The sequence below is a fragment of the Balaenoptera acutorostrata genome, chromosome 20 (assembly GCF_949987535.1).
Source record: "Balaenoptera acutorostrata chromosome 20, mBalAcu1.1, whole genome shotgun sequence".
In the NCBI taxonomy this organism is placed as follows: domain Eukaryota; kingdom Metazoa; phylum Chordata; class Mammalia; order Artiodactyla; family Balaenopteridae; genus Balaenoptera; species Balaenoptera acutorostrata.
Window position 1 is genome coordinate 26,268,852 of NC_080083.1, and position 16,441 is coordinate 26,285,292.

Sequence of the window (16,441 nt, forward strand, 5' to 3'; positions counted from 1 at the left end):
CTCATTCTGAGACTATTATAGAGCCATACAGACTATTGTTTCTTTAAACATGCCTATTTGTGATGTGCTGTTGTCCATTATTTGAATCTATCAATACAATAAAGTCTCAATTAAATAAATAGCATTTGTTTACTGAAAAAAAGAGGATTTGTTGTTGTTGTTCTTCAGTCTGCCTCCCCATAACAGATCTGTAGTTGCTTTATAGTCTTTACCTTTGTCATTATCAAGAATTCCTACTCTGCTTTCAAAGTAGGGTTGCAGTTGGGTCTATTCATATTCCAAATTCTTATTTTAGTATTTTCTATCACCATATGGCCTCTCCTTCTTATTCTGATATGGAGTTGAAGTGTTTAGAGAATGATCATAATTAGGTATTACTCATTCTGTATCCTTTGGTCAGCTTTTAAAAATCCTGATGCCTAGGTTGTACTCTATACCAATTAAATCAGAATGTATGGGGGTAGAAGCCCTCGATCTCAGTATTTTTTTAAAGCTCCCCAGGTGATTCCAATGTGCAGCAAGATTTAGAAACCATTGGCTTTGCTTATTAGTCATATAGTGTAGAGGTTCTTTCAGTCATCTCTTCACTCCTCAGGATTAATTAGATGACCTTCTAATAATGCATTTTAGTTACTTGAAAAAAAGATGTTATATAAATTAAGATATTACTGTAATCATTGTCACTGTTCTTTAGACTGTAAAGAAGCCATTTTTTTTCACACACACACACTGTATTTTATTTTTACAAGAGATAAATAGACTGACACCAAGCATTGTACATGGATGACCACAACAAAAGCAACAATGATTGCAATTACCAAACATGAAACACACTCATACTATGTCATAATATTAACATTCAGTCCAGCAATCCTCCACTGTAACAGCTCCTTTACTTTGCAGTGAAAATTGATTGGTATATTCTTTGCCTCTGAGTCCTTGTGGGATTTGTTTTTTTTAATTCAGACAGAAAGTCACAAAAATTATACTCATCCTCATCAGTTCACTCAGTCCCATGTAATTGATTTTTTTTTTCATCTTGATCTTCGTTAGCACTTTTATGAGTTCATCAGTTTTTCATTAGAGTTCTGAAAATGCTTATTCATTCAGTTCAGCAGTACAGTCAGTTACCAGAAACCTGTACTTGTCAGAGTCTTTTCCATGAATTTCTTGAAGATGAAAGCCTTTTATAGGAACATATTTGCAAAAGCATCAGAGTACACCCAGAACTGTCTGTAAATGACAAAAGACTTAAAAATGACCACTGTTAAAGATTTGATGAAAGTTCATAATAATGCAGTTGACAAGAAAATTAGTTATTTCTGAGATATACATTTTAAAGTAATAACTAGGATTATGACTTATAACATTATACCAGAACATATAAGATTTTTAGAAATTTCATGTAATGTCTGAAACATTTATATTAACATATTTCCATACATATTTCCATACAAATACAAATATAAGATTTTTAGAAATTTCATATAATGTCTGAAACATTTATATAAACATATTTCCATACATATTTCCATACAAATACAAATATAAGATTTTTAGAAATTTCATATAATGTCTGAAACATTTATATTAACATATTTCCATACATATTTCCACACAAATACAAATATAAGATTTTTAGAAATTTCATGTAATGTCTGAAACATTTGTAATAACATCTTTCCATACAAATAACCCAATGAAAGTTTAGTATTAGTTGTTTTGTTTGTTTGTTTTTTTATACTGCAGGTTCTTATTAGGCATCAATTTTATACACATCAGTGTATACATGTCAATCCCAATCGCCCAATTCAGCACACCACCATCCCCACCCCACCGCAGCTTTCCCCCCTTGGTGTCCATATGTCCATTCTCTACATCTGTGTCTCAACTTCTGCCCTGCAAACTGGCTCATCTGTACCATTTTTCTAGGTTCCACATACATGCATTAATATACGATATTTGTTTTTCTCTTTCTGACTTACTTCACTCTGTATGACAGTCTCTAGATCCATCCACTTCTCAACAAATGACTCAATTTCGTTCCTTTTTATGGCTGAGTAATATTCCACTGTATATATATGTACCACATCTTCTTTATCCATTCGTCTGTTGATGGGCATTTAGGTTGCTTCCATGACCTGGCTATTGTAAACAGTGCTGTAATGAACATTAGGGTGCGTGTGTCTTTTTGAATTATGGTTTTCTCTGGGTATACACCCAGTAGTGGGATTGCTGGGTCATATGGTAATTCTATTTTTAGTTTTTTAAGGAACCTCCATACTGTTCTCCATAGTGGCTGTATCAATTTACATTCCCACCAACAGTGCAAGAGGGTTCCCTTTTCTCCACACCCTCTCCAGCATTTGTTGTTTGTAGATTTTCTGATGATGCCCATTCTAACAGGAGTGAGGTGATACCTCATTGTAGTTTTGATTTGCATTTCTCTAATAATTAGTGATGTTGAGCATCTTTTCATGTGCTTCGTGGCCGTCTGTATGTCTTCTTTGGAGAAATGTCTATTTAGGTCTTCTGCCCATTTTTGGATTGGGGTGTTTGTTTCTTTGATATTGAGCTGAATGAGCTGTTTATATATTTTGGAGATTAATCCTTTGTCCGTTGAATCATTTGCAAATATTTTCTCCCATTCTGAGGGTTGTCTTTTCGTCTTGTTTATGGTTTCCTTTGCTGTGCAAAAGCTTTGAAGTTTCATTAGGTCCCATTTGTTTATTTTTGTTTTTATTTCCATTACTCTAGGAGGTGGATCAAAAAAGATCTTGCTGTGATTTATGTCAAAGAGTGTTCTTCCTATGTTTTCCTCTAAGAGTTTTATAGTGTCCAGTCTTATATTTAGGTCTCGAATCCATTTTGAGTTTATTTTTGTGTATGGTATTAGGGAGTATTCTAATTTCATTCTTTTACATGTAGCTGTCCAGTTTTCCCAGCACCACTTATTGAAGAGACTGTCTTTTCTCCATTGTATATCTTTGCCTCCTTTGTCATAGATTAGTTGACCATAGGTGCGTGGGTTAATCTCTGGGCTTTCTATCTTGTTCCATTGATCTATGTTTCTGTTTTTGTGCCAGTACCATATTGTCTTGATTACTGTAGCTTTGTAGTATAGTCTGAAGTCAGGGAGTCTGATTCCTCCAGCTCCATTTTTTTGCCTCAAGACTGCTTTGACTATTCGGGGTCTTTTGTGTCTCCATACAAATTTTAAGATGATTTGTTCTAGCTCCGTAAAAAATGCCATTGGTAATTTGATAGGGATTGCATGGAATCTGTAGATTGCTTTGGGTAGTATACTCATTTTCACAATGTTGATTCTTCCAATCCAAGAACATGGTATATCTCTCCATCTGTTGGTATCATCTTTAATTTCTTTCATCAGTGTCTTATAGTTTTCTGCATACAGGTCTTTTGTCTCCCTAGGTAGGTTTATTCCTAGGTATTTTATTCTTTTTGTTGCAATGGTAAATGGGAGTGTTTCCATAATTTCTCTTTCAGATTTTTCATCATTAGTGTATAGGAATGCAAGAGATTTCTGTGCATTCATTTTGTATCCTGCAACTTTACCATATTCATTAATTAGCTCTAGCAGTTTTCTGGTGGCAGTTTTAGGATTCTCTATGTATAGTATCATGTCATCCGCAAACAGTGACAGTTTTACTCCTTCTTTTCCCATTTGTATTCCTTTTATTTCTTTTTCTTCTCTGATTGCCGTGGCTAGGACTTCCAGAACTATGTTGAATAATAGTGGTGAGAGTGGACATCCTTGTCTCGTTCCTGATCTTAGGGGAAATGCTTTCAGTTTTTCACCATTGAGAATGATGTTTGCTGTGGGTTTGTCATATATGGCCTTTATTATGTTGAGGTAGGTTCCCTCTACTCCCACTTTCTGGAGAGTTTTTATCAGAAATGGGTGTTGAATTTTGTCAAAAGCTTTTTCTGCATCTATTGAGATGATCATATGGTTTTTATTCTTCAATTTGTTAATATGGTGTATCACATTGATTGATTTGCGTATATTGAAGAATCCTTGCATCCCTGGGATAAATCCCACTTGATCATGGTGTATGATCCTTTTAATGTGTTGTTGGATTCTGTTTGCTAGTATTTTGTTGAGGATTTTTGCATCTATATTCATCAGTGATATTGGTCTGTAATTTTCTTTTTTTGTAGTATCTTTGTCTGGTTTTGGTATCAGGGTGATAGTGGCCTCATAGAATGAGTTTGGGAGTGTTCCTTCCTCTGCAATTTTTTGGAAGAGTTTGAGAAGGATAGGTGTTAGCTCTTCTCTAAATGTTGGATAGAATTCACCTGTGAAGCCATCTGGTCCTGGACTTTTGTTTGTTGGAAGATTTTTTTTTTTTGAGAAAAGTTTCTTTTAATTTATTCTATTTTTTGTGTCTGGGTTTTTTTTTGTTGTTGTTTTTTCTAAACATCTTTATTGGAGTATAATTGCTTTACAGTGGTGTGTTAGTTTCTGATCTATAACACAGTGAATCAGTCATACATATACATATGTTCCCACATCTCCTCCCTCCTGGATTTCCCTCCCTCCCACCCTCCCCATTCCACCCCCCCAGGCGGTCGCAAAGCACAGAGCTGATCTCCCTGTGCTATGCGGCTGCTTCCCACTAGCTATCTATTTTACATTTGGTAGTGTATATACGTCCATGCCACTCTCTCACTTTGTCACATCTTACCCTTCCCCCTCCCCATATCCTCAAGTCCATTCTCTAGTAGGTCTGTGTCTTTATTCCCGTCCTGCCACTAGGTTCTTCATGACCTTTTTTTTTTTTTTAATCCCTTAGATTCCATATATATGTGTTAGCATACTGTATTTGTTTTTCTCTTTCTGACTTACTTCACTCTGTATGACAGACTAACTCCATCCACCTCACTACAAATAACTCCATTTCATTTCTTTTTATGGCTGAGTAATATTCCATTGTATATATGTGCCACATCTTCTTTATTCATTCATCCGATGATGGACATTTAGGTTGTTTCCATGTCCTGGCTATTGTAAATAGAGCTGCAATGAACATTTTGGTACTTGACTCTTTTTGAATTATAGTTTTCTCAGGGTATATGCCCAGTAGTGGGATTTCTGGGTCGTATGGTAGTTCTATTTTTAGTTTTTTAAGGAACATCCATACTGTTCTCCATAGTGGCTGTATCAATTTACATTCCCACCAACAGTGCAAGAGTGTTCCCTTTTCTCCACACCCTCTCCAGCATTTATTGTTTCTAGATTTTTTGATGATGGCCATTCTGATCAACAAGGTCATTCTTGTCAAGCTCACCAATGGCCTCTGTGTCACAAAATCCAGTGGCCATTTGTCGGTCCTCCTTTTACTCAGCCTATTAGCAGGATCTGACCCAGTTTCCCTCTTGAAAGCACTAAGCCTCTAGGACCCACTCTCTTTCTATTCTGCTACACTTGACCAATTCTCAAGCTCCTTTGCTGGTCCATCCTTGCATCAGTTAGAGTTTATGTTTGGCTGCTAGTAAGAGATTTCAGAAAAATAGTGGCTTAAACAAGGTATGTGTTTCTCTCTCTCATGTGACTTGAGTGCCACAGGTAGACAGTCCAGGCTGGTAAGGTGGCTCATGTGTCATCAGTGTCCCAGCCTCCTTCTTTTTTTTTTTTTTCACACACACACACTGTATTTTATTTTTACAAGAGATAAATAGACTGACACCAAGCATTGTACATGGATGACCACAACAAAAGCAACAATGATTGCAATTACCAAACATGAAACACACTCATACTATGTCATAATGTTGACATTGAGTCCAGTAATCCTCCACTGTAACAGCTCCTTTACTTTGCAGTGAAAATTGATTGGTATATTCTTTGCCTCTGAGTCCTTGTGGGATTTTTTTTTTTAAATTCAGACAGAAAGTCACAAAAATTATACTCATCCTCATCAGTTCACTCAGTCCCATGTAATTAATTATTTTTAACTTGATCTTTTGTTAGCACTTTTATGAGTTCATCAGTTTTTCATTAGAGTTCTGAAAATGCTTATTCATTCAGTTCAGCAGTACAGTCAGTTACCAGAAACCTGTACTTGTCAGAGTCTTTTCCATGAATTTCCTGAAGATGAAACCCTTTTATAGGAACATATTTGCAAAATCATCAGAGTACACCCAGAACTGTCTGTAAATGACAAAAGACTTAAAAATGACCACGGTTAAAGATTTGATGAAAGTTCATAATAATGCAGTTGACAAGAAAATTAGTTATTTCTGAGATATACATTTTAAAGTAATAACTAGGATTATGACTTATAACATTATACCAGAACATATAAGATTTTTAGAAATTTCATGTAATGTCTGAAACATTTATATTAACATATTTCCATACATATTTCCATACAAATACAAATATAAGATTTTTAGAAATTTCATATAATGTCTGAAACATTTTATTAACATATTTCCATACAAATAACCCAATGAAAGTTTAGTATTAGTTGTTTTGTTTGTTTTTTTATACTGCAGGTTCTTATTAGGCATCAATTTTATACACATCAGTGTATACATGTCAATCCCAATCGCCCAATTCAGCACACCACCATCCCCACCTCACCGCAGTTTTCCCCCCTTGGTGTCCATATGTCCATTCTCTACATCTGTGTCTCAACTTCTGCCCTGCAAACTGGCTCATCTGTACCATTTTTCTAGGTTCCACATACATGCATTAATATACGATATTTGTTTTTCTCTTTCTGACTTACTTCACTCTGTATGACAGTCTCTAGATCCATCCACGTCTCAACAAATGACTCAATTTCGTTCCTTTTTATGGCTGAGTAATATTCCATTGTATATATGTACCACAACTTCTTTATCCATTCGTCTGTTGATGGGCATTTAGGTTGCTTCCATGACCTGGCTATTGTAAATAGTGCTGCAATGAACATTCGGGTGCATGTGTCTTTTTGAATTACGGTTTTCTCTGGGTATGTGCCCAGTAGTGGGATTGCTGGGTCATATGGTAATTCTATTTTTAGTTTTTTAAGGAACCTCCATACTGTTCTCCATAGTGGCTGTATCAATTTACATTCCCACCAACAGTGCAAGAGGGTTCCCTTTTCTCCACACCCTCTCCAGCATTTGTTGTTTGTAGATTTTCTGCTGATGCCCATTCTAACAGGAGTGAGGTGATACCTCATTGTAGTTTTGATTTGCATTTCTCTAATAATTAGTGATGTTAAGCATCTTTTCATGTGCTTCGTGGCCGTCTGTATGTCTTCTTTGGAGAAATGTCTATTTAGGTCTTCTGTCCATTTTTGGATTGGGGTGTTTGTTTCTTTGATATTGAGCTGAATGAGCTGTTTATATATTTTGGAGATTAATCCTTTGTCCGTTGATTCATTTGCAAATATTTTCTCCCATTCTGAGGGTTGTCTTTTCGTCTTGTTTATGGTTTCCTTTGCTGTGCAAAAGCTTTGAAGTTTCATTAGGTCCCACTTGTTTATTTTTGTTTTTATTTCCATTACTCTAGGAGGTGGATCAAAAAAGATCTTGCTGTGATTTATGTCAAAGAGTGTTCTTCCTATGTTTTCCTCTAAGAGTTTTATAGTGTCCAGTCTTATATTTAGGTCTCGAATCCATTTTGAGTTTATTTTTGTGTATGGTATTAGGGAGTATTCTAATTTCATTCTTTTACATGTAGCTGTCCAGTTTTCCCAGCACCACTTATTGAAGAGACTGTCTTTTCTCCATTGTATATCTTTGCCTCCTTTGTCATAGATTAGTTGACCATAGGTGCGTGGGTTAATCTCTGGGCTTTCTATCTTGTTCCATTGATCTATGTTTCTGTTTTTGTGCCAGTACCATATTGTCTTGATTACTGTAGCTTTGTAGTATAGTCTGAAGTCAGGGAGTCTGATTCCTCCAGCTCCATTTTTTTGCCTCAAGACTGCTTTGACTATTCGGGGTCTTTTGTGTCTCCATACAAATTTTAAGATGATTTGTTCTAGCTCCGTAAAAAATGCCATTGGTAATTTGATAGGGATTGCATGGAATCTGTAGATTGCTTTGGGTAGTATACTCATTTTCACAATGTTGATTCTTCCAATCCAAGAACATGGTATATCTCTCCATCTGTTGGTATCATCTTTAATTTCTTTCATCAGTGTCTTATAGTTTTCTGCATACAGGTCTTTTGTCTCCCTAGGTAGGTTTATTCCTAGGTATTTTATTCTTTTTGTTGCAATGGTAAATGGGAGTGTTTCCATAATTTCTCTTTCAGATTTTTCATCATTAGTGTATAGGAATGCAAGAGATTTCTGTGCATTCATTTTGTATCCTGCAACTTTACCATATTCATTAATTAGCTCTAGCAGTTTTCTGGTGGCAGTTTTAGGATTCTCTATGTATAGTATCATGTCATCCGCAAACAGTGACAGTTTTACTCCTTCTTTTCCCATTTGTATTCCTTTTATTTCTTTTTCTTCTCTGATTGCCGTGGCTAGGACTTCCAGAACTATGTTGAATAATAGTGGTGAGAGTGGACATCCTTGTCTCGTTCCTGATCTTAGGGGAAATGCTTTCAGTTTTTCACCATTGAGAATGATGTTTGCTGTGGGTTTGTCATATATGGCCTTTATTATGTTGAGGTAGGTTCCCTCTACTCCCACTTTCTGGAGAGTTTTTATCAGAAATGGGTGTTGAATTTTGTCAAAAGCTTTTTCTGCATCTATTGAGATGATCATATGGTTTTTATTCTTCAATTTGTTAATATGGTGTATCACATTGATTGATTTGCGTATATTGAAGAATCCTTGCATCCCTGGGATAAATCCCACTTGATCATGGTGTATGATCCTTTTAATGTGTTGTTGGATTCTGTTTGCTAGTATTTTGTTGAGGATTTTTGCATCTATATTCATCAGTGATATTGGTCTGTAATTTTCTTTTTTTGTAGTATCTTTGTCTGGTTTTGGTATCAGGGTGATAGTGGCCTCATAGAATGAGTTTGGGAGTGTTCCTTCCTCTGCAATTTTTTGGAAGAGTTTGAGAAGGATGGGTGTTAGCTCTTCTCTAAATGTTTGATAGAATTCACCTGTGAAGCCATCTGGTCCTGGACTTTTGTTTGTTGGAAGATTTTTAATCACAGTTTCAATTTCATTACTTGTGATTGGTCTGTTCATATTTTCTGTTTCTTCCTGATTCAGTCTTGGAAGGTTATACCTTTCTAAGAATTTGTCCATTTCTTCCATGTTGTCCATTTTATTGGCATAAAGTTGCTTGTAGTAGTCTCTTAGGATGCTTTGTATTTCTGCGGTGTCTGTTGTAACTTCCCCTTTTTCATTTCTGATTTTATTGATTTGAGTCCTCTCCCTCTTTTTGTTGATGATTCTGGCTAATGGCTTATCAATTTTGTTTATCTTCTCAAAGAACCAACTTTTAGTTTTATTGATCTTTGCTATTCTTTTCTTTGTTTCTATTTCATTTATTTCTGCTCTGATCTTTATGATTTCTTTCCTTCTGCTAACTTTGGGTTTTGTTTGTTCTTATTTCTCTAGTTTCTTTAGGTGTAAGGTTAGATTGTTTACTTGAGATTTTTCTTGTTTCTTTAGGTAGGCTTGTATAGCTATAAACTTCCCTCTTAGAACCGCTTTTGCTGCATCCCATAGGTTTTGGGTCGTCGTGTTTTCATTGTCATTTGTCTCTAGGTATTTTTTTATTTCCTCTTTGATTTCTTCAGTGATCTCTTGGTTATTTAGTAACGTATTGTTTAGCCTCCATGTGTTTGTCTTTTTTACGTTTTTTTCCCTGTAATTGATTTCTAATCTCATAGCGTTGTGGTCAGAAAAGATGCTTGATATGATTTCAATTTTCTTAAATTTACTGAGGCTTGATTTGTGACCCAAGATGTGATCTATCCTGGAGAATGTTCCGTGCACACTTGAGAAGAACGTGTAATCTGCTGTTTTTGGATGGAATGTCCTATATATATCAATTAAATCTATCTGGTCTATTGTGTCATTTAAAGCTTCTGTTTCCTTATTTATTTTCATTTTGGATGATCTGTCCATTGGTGTAAGTGAGGTGTTAAAGTCCCCCACTATGATTGTGTTACTGTCAATTTCCTCTTTTATAGCTGTTAGCAGTTGCCTTATGTATTGAGGTGCTCCTATGTTGGGTGCATATATATTTATAATTTTTATATCTTCTTCTTGGATTGATCCCTTGATCATTATGTAGTGTCCTTCCTTGTCTCTTGTAACATTCTTTATTTTAAAGTCTATTTTATCTGATATGAGTATAGCTACTCCAGCTTTCTTTTGATTTCCATTTGCATGGAATATCTTTTTCCATCCCCTCACTTTCAGTCTGTATGTGTCCCTAGGTCTAAAGTGGGTCTCTTGTAGACAGCATATATATGGGTCTTATTTTTGTATCCATTCAGCCAGTCTATGACTTTTGGTTGGGGCATTTAATCCATTCACGTTTAAGGTAATTATCGATATGTATGTTCCTATGACCATTTTCTTAATTGTTTTGGGTTTGTTTTTGTAGGTCCTTTTCTTCTCTTGTGTTTCCCACTTAGAGAAGTTCCTTTAGCATTTGTTGTAGAGCTGGTTTGGTGGTGCTGAATTCTCGTAGCTTTTGCTTGTCTGTAAAGCTTTTGATTTCTCCATCAAATCTAAATGAGATCCTTGCCGGTAGAGTAATCTTGGTTGTAGGTTCTTCCCTTTCATCACTTTAAGTATATCATGCCACTGCCTTCTGGCTTGCAGAGTTTCTGCTGAGAAATCAGCTGTTAACCTTATGGGAGTTCCCTTGTATGTTATTTGTCGTTTTTCCCTTGCTGCTTTCAATAATTTTTCTTTGTTTTTAATTTTTGCCACTTTGATTACTATGTGTCTCGGCATGTTTCTCCTTGGGTTTATCCTGTATGGGACTCTCTGCGCTTCCTGGACTTGGGTGGCTATTTCCTTTCCCATGTTAGGGAAGTTTTCGACTATAATCTCTTCAAATATTTTCTCTGGTCCTTTCTCTCTCTCTTCACCTTCTGGGACCCCTATAATGCGAATGTTGTTGCGTTTAATGTTGTCCCTGAGGTCTCTTAGGCTGTCTTCATTTCTTTTCATTCTTTTTTCTTTAGTCTGTTCCGCAGCAGTGAATTCCACCATTCTGTCTTCCAAGTCACTTATCCGTTCTTCTGCCTCAGTTATTCTGCTATTGATTCCTTCTAGTGTAGTTTTCATTTCAGTTATTGTATTGTTCATCTCTGTTTGTTTGTTCTTTAATTCTTCTAGGTCTTTGTTAATCATTTCTTGCATCTTCTCAATCTTTGCCTCCATTCTTATTCCGAGGTCCTGGATCATCTTCGCTATCATCATTCTGAATTCTTTTTCTGGAAGGTTGCCTATCTCCACTTCATTTAGTTGTTTTTCTGGGGTTTTTTCTTGTTCCTTCATCTGGTACATAGCCCTCTGCCTTTTCATCTTGTCTGTCTTTCTGTGAATGTGGTTTTTGGTCCACAGGCTGCAGGATTGTAGTTTTTCTTGCTTCTGCTGTCTGCCCTCTGGTGGTTGAGGCTATCTAAGAGGCTTGATGGGAGGCTCTGGTGGTGGGTAGAGCTGACTGTTGCTGTGGCGGTCAGAGCTCCGTAAAACTTTAATCCACTTGACTGTTGATGGGTGGGGCTGGGTTCCCTCCCTGTTGGTTGTTTTGCCTGAGGCAACCCAACACTGGAGCCTGTCTGGGCTCTTTGGTGGGGTTAATGGCAGACTCTGGGAGGGCTTACGCCAAGGAGCACTTCCCAGAACCTCCGCTGCCAGAGTCCTTGTCCCCACAGTGAAACAGAGCCACCCCCCGCCTCTGCAGGAGACCCCCCAACACCAGTAGGTAGGTCTGGTTCAGTCTCCCCCAGGGTCACTGCTCCTTCCCCTGGGTCCCGATGCGCACACTACTTTGTGTGTGCCCTCCACGAGTGGGGTCTCTGTTTCCCCCAGTCCTGTCGAAGTCCTGCAATCAATTCCCACTAGGCTTCAAAGTCTGATTCTCTAGGAATTCCTCCTCCCGTTGCCGGACCCCCAGGTTGGGAAGCCTGAAGTGGGGCTCAGAACCTTCACTCCAGTGGGTGGACTTCTGTGGTATAAGTGTTCGCCAGTCTGTGAGTCACCCACCCAGCAGTTATGGGATTAGATTTTACTCTGATTGCGCCCCTCCTACCGTCTCACTGTGGCTTCTCCTCTGTCCTTGGACGTGGGGTATCCTCCTTGGTGAAGTCCAGGGTCTTCCTGTCAATGATTGTCCAGCAGCCAGTTGTGATTCTGGTGTTCTCGCAAGAGGGAGTGAGAGCACGTCCTGCTCCGCCATCTTGGTTAATCCTCTGCCCACCATCTTTCAAGGGAAGAGACAAAGAAGCCATTTTTGTGGTAAAATATACATAACATAAAATTTACCTTTTTAACCATTTTTAAGTGTACAATTCAGTGGCATTAAGTACATTCACATTATGTACTACCATCACCACCATCCATCTCCAGAACTTTTCTCATCTTCCCAAAATGAAACTCCATATCCATTCCATCCTTCCCTGTAGCCCCTGGCAACCACCATTCTACTTTCTGTCTCTATGAATTTGACAGCCCTAGCTACCTCATATGAATGAGTAGAATCATACAGTATTTATCCTTTTGTGACTAACTTATTTCAATTAGTGTGATATCTTCAAGGCTCATTCATGTTGTAGCATTTGTCAGTATTTCCTTCCTTTTTAACGCTAAATAATATTCCCTTATATGTAGCTACCACATTTTGTTTTTCCATTCATCCATCTATGGATACTTGGATTGCTTTCACTTTTTGGCTATTGTAAATAATGCTGCCATGATCATGGATGTACAAGAAGCCAGTTTTAAGTGATAAACTGATGTCTGTTCTCCCTCTACAAGATGCTTATCTGGATAGATTGCTTGTTCTTTTTTTTTTTTTTTTTTTTTTTTAATTTTTTTTGCCTCACAGCACAGCATGCAGGATCTTAGTTCCCCAACCAGGGACTGACCCCTTCCCCCTGCAGTGGAAGCTTGGAGCCCTAACCACTGGACTGCCAGGGAATTCTGAAATTGCTTGTTCTTTATGGATAGGTTGTAGTGTTGTTCACCAGATGAGCTAGTACCTTCTCCTAGTGATTGGTCTTCCTTTCACAAAATATGGCAAAAATTAGATATTGTTCCAAATGCCCTCTAGATTTACTCATAGATGGTGGTAGAATTATTTTATTGTATCAGCTGTCTTGCCCAGGCTCTTGATCAATCCTACAGAGGCTGTGTTCTACAAATATAGTAACAAAAGTCTCTATGTCTAGTAAGAAATAAAGGACTCATTCTGTATAATTTAGTTTAACTCCAAAATGCTACTAGGACAAAATTGTAAGCCTAAAAATCAACCTGAAAAAGGCTCCCTGGTCATGTTGCTCTAGAAATTGTAAACTAATTAGACTGAATCTAGAAGCCACATTAGGATTCCTTCATTTCTGCCTATGTTATTCAGGTAGGCCATTTAACTCTATTTCTTTTTTTTTTTAAACATCTTTATTGGAGTATAATTGCTTTACAATGGTGTGTTAGTTTCTGCTTTATAACAAAGTGAATCAGGTATACATATACCTATATCCCCATATCTCCTCCCCTCCCAACCTCCCTATCCCACCCCTCTAGGTGGTCACAAAGCACTGAGCTGATCTCCCTGTGCTATGCAGCTGCTTCCCACTAGCTATCTATTTTACATGTGGTAGTGTATATATGTCAGTGCCACTCTCTCACTTTGTCCCAGCTTACCTTTCCCCCTCCCTGTGTCCTCAAGTCCATTCTCTACATCTGGGTCTTTATTCCTGTCCTGCCCCTAGGTTCTTCAGAACCATTTTTTTGTTTGTTTTTTGTTTTAGATTCCATATATATGTGTTAGCATACGGTGTTTGTTTTTCTCTTTCTGACTTACTTCACTCTGTATGACAGACTCTAGGTCCATCCACCTCAGTACAAATAACTCAATTTCGTTTCTTTTTATGGCTGAGTAATATTCCATTGTATATATGTACCACATCTTTTTTTTTTTTAACATCTTTATTGGAGTCTAATTGCTTTACAATGGTGTGTCAGTATCTGCTTTATAACAAAGTGAATCAGTTATACATATACATATATCCCCATATCTCTTCCCTCTTACGTCTCCCTCCCTCCCACCCTCCCTATCCCACCCCTCTAGGTGGTCACAAAGCACCGAGCTGATCTCCCTGTGCTATGCAGCTGCTTCCCACTAGCTATCTATTTTACATTTGATAATGTATATATGTCCATGCCACTCTCTCACTTTGTCCCAGCTTACCCTTCCCCCTCCCCATATCCTCAAGTCCATTCTCTAGTAGGTCTGCGTCTTTATTCCCATCTTGCCCCTAGGTTCTTCATGACCACTTTTTTTTTTTTTAGATTCCATATATATGTGTTAGCATACGGTACTTGTTTTTCTCTTTCTGACTTCACTCTGTATGACAGACTCTAGGTCCATCCACCTCACTACAAATAACTCAATTTCGTTTCCTTTTATGGCTGAGTAATAGTCCATTGTATATATGTGCCACATCTTCTTTACCCATTCGTCTGTCGATGGACACTTAGGTTGCTAAAAACGGTGGTTAGATGCCATGAAGTAGGTGGCAATGCGTTAACCATATGCGTGTTGTCAGGCCCGAAGGCCTTTTCCATCCTTGTCAAGGGGAGTGCTAACCTTCTCTCTCCTTTCATACAACACTTAACTCTATTTCTGTACATGGTCTTAGCTTTTTATGTTAAAGAACCTAGTGCCTGAGCTGAGAGCTTGCTTTTTTACTTCTTTCCATTCTTAATGACCACTCTTTGTTTCTTGACCTCCTTGAAGGGTATACTTTATTTTTTACAGACAATTCAGGTAGACATTTTTATAAGAGAATCAGCTGTGTTAGTCAATAAGTGGAAATTTTTTGGAGGCAATCAACTTTGGAAAGGTAGTGATTACTTACTTTAACATTGTATTTCTGAAGGCATTACTTTTTCATATTTCCAAAACCCACCTATCTATTTTTATAACATCGAAGAAATGAATTTTCATTTGTGTGTGTTTATTTCACTTTGATCTTTTTGACACTTTTCCTTAATTTTTCACTTATAATAAAAGTCAGTTGAAAAGAGGCTTATCCACATCACTAAAAGGAGAGAAACTTTAAACTTTGTTAGTCTCTTTGGGTTAACAACTGGGCTGCATCTGTGTGCTTTAGAGGTATGGGAATGCCCCCCAAATTGAGAATCTGATGAGATAATGTGATTTTAGAGCCCATTCTACAGGTGAAACATAGCAACTTGTTCTTCTTGTCTAAAGACTTGTCTATCGAACTCTCCAGTTCGAGAAGCTAAGAGTGAGTAAACAAATCTTTTTTCTTTCTAGATCTTCATCTGCTGGTGGATGTGGCCTGCAAGCAGGAGCACTTTCCACAGGAGGAAGAATTAAAAGAGTGAGAATGGATGACAAACGTGACATTGTGCACTGGCTGTAGCTGGAGGCAGACTAGCCTTGCACATGACACACTGTTGGGGCCCTTTCAGTTCTTTAAGGAAAAAAAGTATTTTTGTTTTGTTAATTGAGAATTTTGTTAATTGAGAATTGGGAATTTGGTATTTACTACAGCTGTTCAGTTCAGATTGTTTACCTTGACACACTACCAAACATCTAGCAGCCTTTTTTTTTTTTTTTTGCTGCCCAGATCCCTTTCAAATGAAAGTTCCTGGTCTTCTGTTACAGTCAAAAAGCATCTAAAAACAGCTGCATCTATGGTACCGGAGAATAATCTGTGTGGGTGTGCTGATTTGTCGTCTTGCCACTCTCAAAAGTAGTCAGCACAACTCCAGTGGGGAGTTCAGTCTATCTGTTTCAAGTCGCAATGTGGTCCTTTTAGAGAAAATTGTGTGAGAAACAAAGGCATGTGAGGTAACCAAGATCACAGGTCTAAATGGGTCAGGAATTCCAGGGAGAAACTCTGGGAAAGAGTTAATTTTCTAAGTGATTAACCAGGAAATGCTCTTACTTCCTAACCCAGCATTCTGTTTCAAAAGCAAGGCATCCGGACTTGGACCATCCATCACACTTAACAGCCCCTGATTCTTTTATATTTACGGGGGCATTCTTCTATTTTCATATCTTTCTTTAATTTTAATGATACATTATCATAAATGGTAAGAAGGTTTTGTTAATATATCACTTACTTAATATATCTTCTAAAGAAAAGTATTTAGCTTGTTGAATATAATCGTATTTATCAATGCTGGTAGATTTTAAAGTTTTAAAGCTTTATATTTTTATTAATATTGAGGGATAGAGGGATAAAGGATGCATATATAATATTTTTATTTTGAAATGGGAATGTACA

At 37.3% G+C, this 16,441-nt stretch overlaps 1 protein-coding gene and 1 non-coding gene across 2 annotated transcripts in view; one reads left to right on the forward strand and one right to left on the reverse strand.

Moving 5' to 3' along the window:
• Nucleotides 1–15,602, forward strand: part of HSF5 (heat shock transcription factor 5) — a 61,893-nt gene extending 46,291 nt beyond the window's left edge. The window contains exon 6 of the mRNA XM_057536542.1: nt 15,463–15,602. Within this exon, the coding sequence (XP_057392525.1) occupies nt 15,463–15,533 (71 nt within the window). The 3' untranslated portion in view covers nt 15,534–15,602. The remainder of the gene's footprint in view (nt 1–15,462) is intronic.
• On the reverse strand, nt 14,666–14,793 carry LOC114236960 (U6atac minor spliceosomal RNA). The gene has a single exon (XR_003622795.1). It is a non-coding gene; the product is annotated as a U6atac minor spliceosomal RNA (small nuclear RNA).
• Nucleotides 15,603–16,441: the final 839 nt, after the last annotated feature.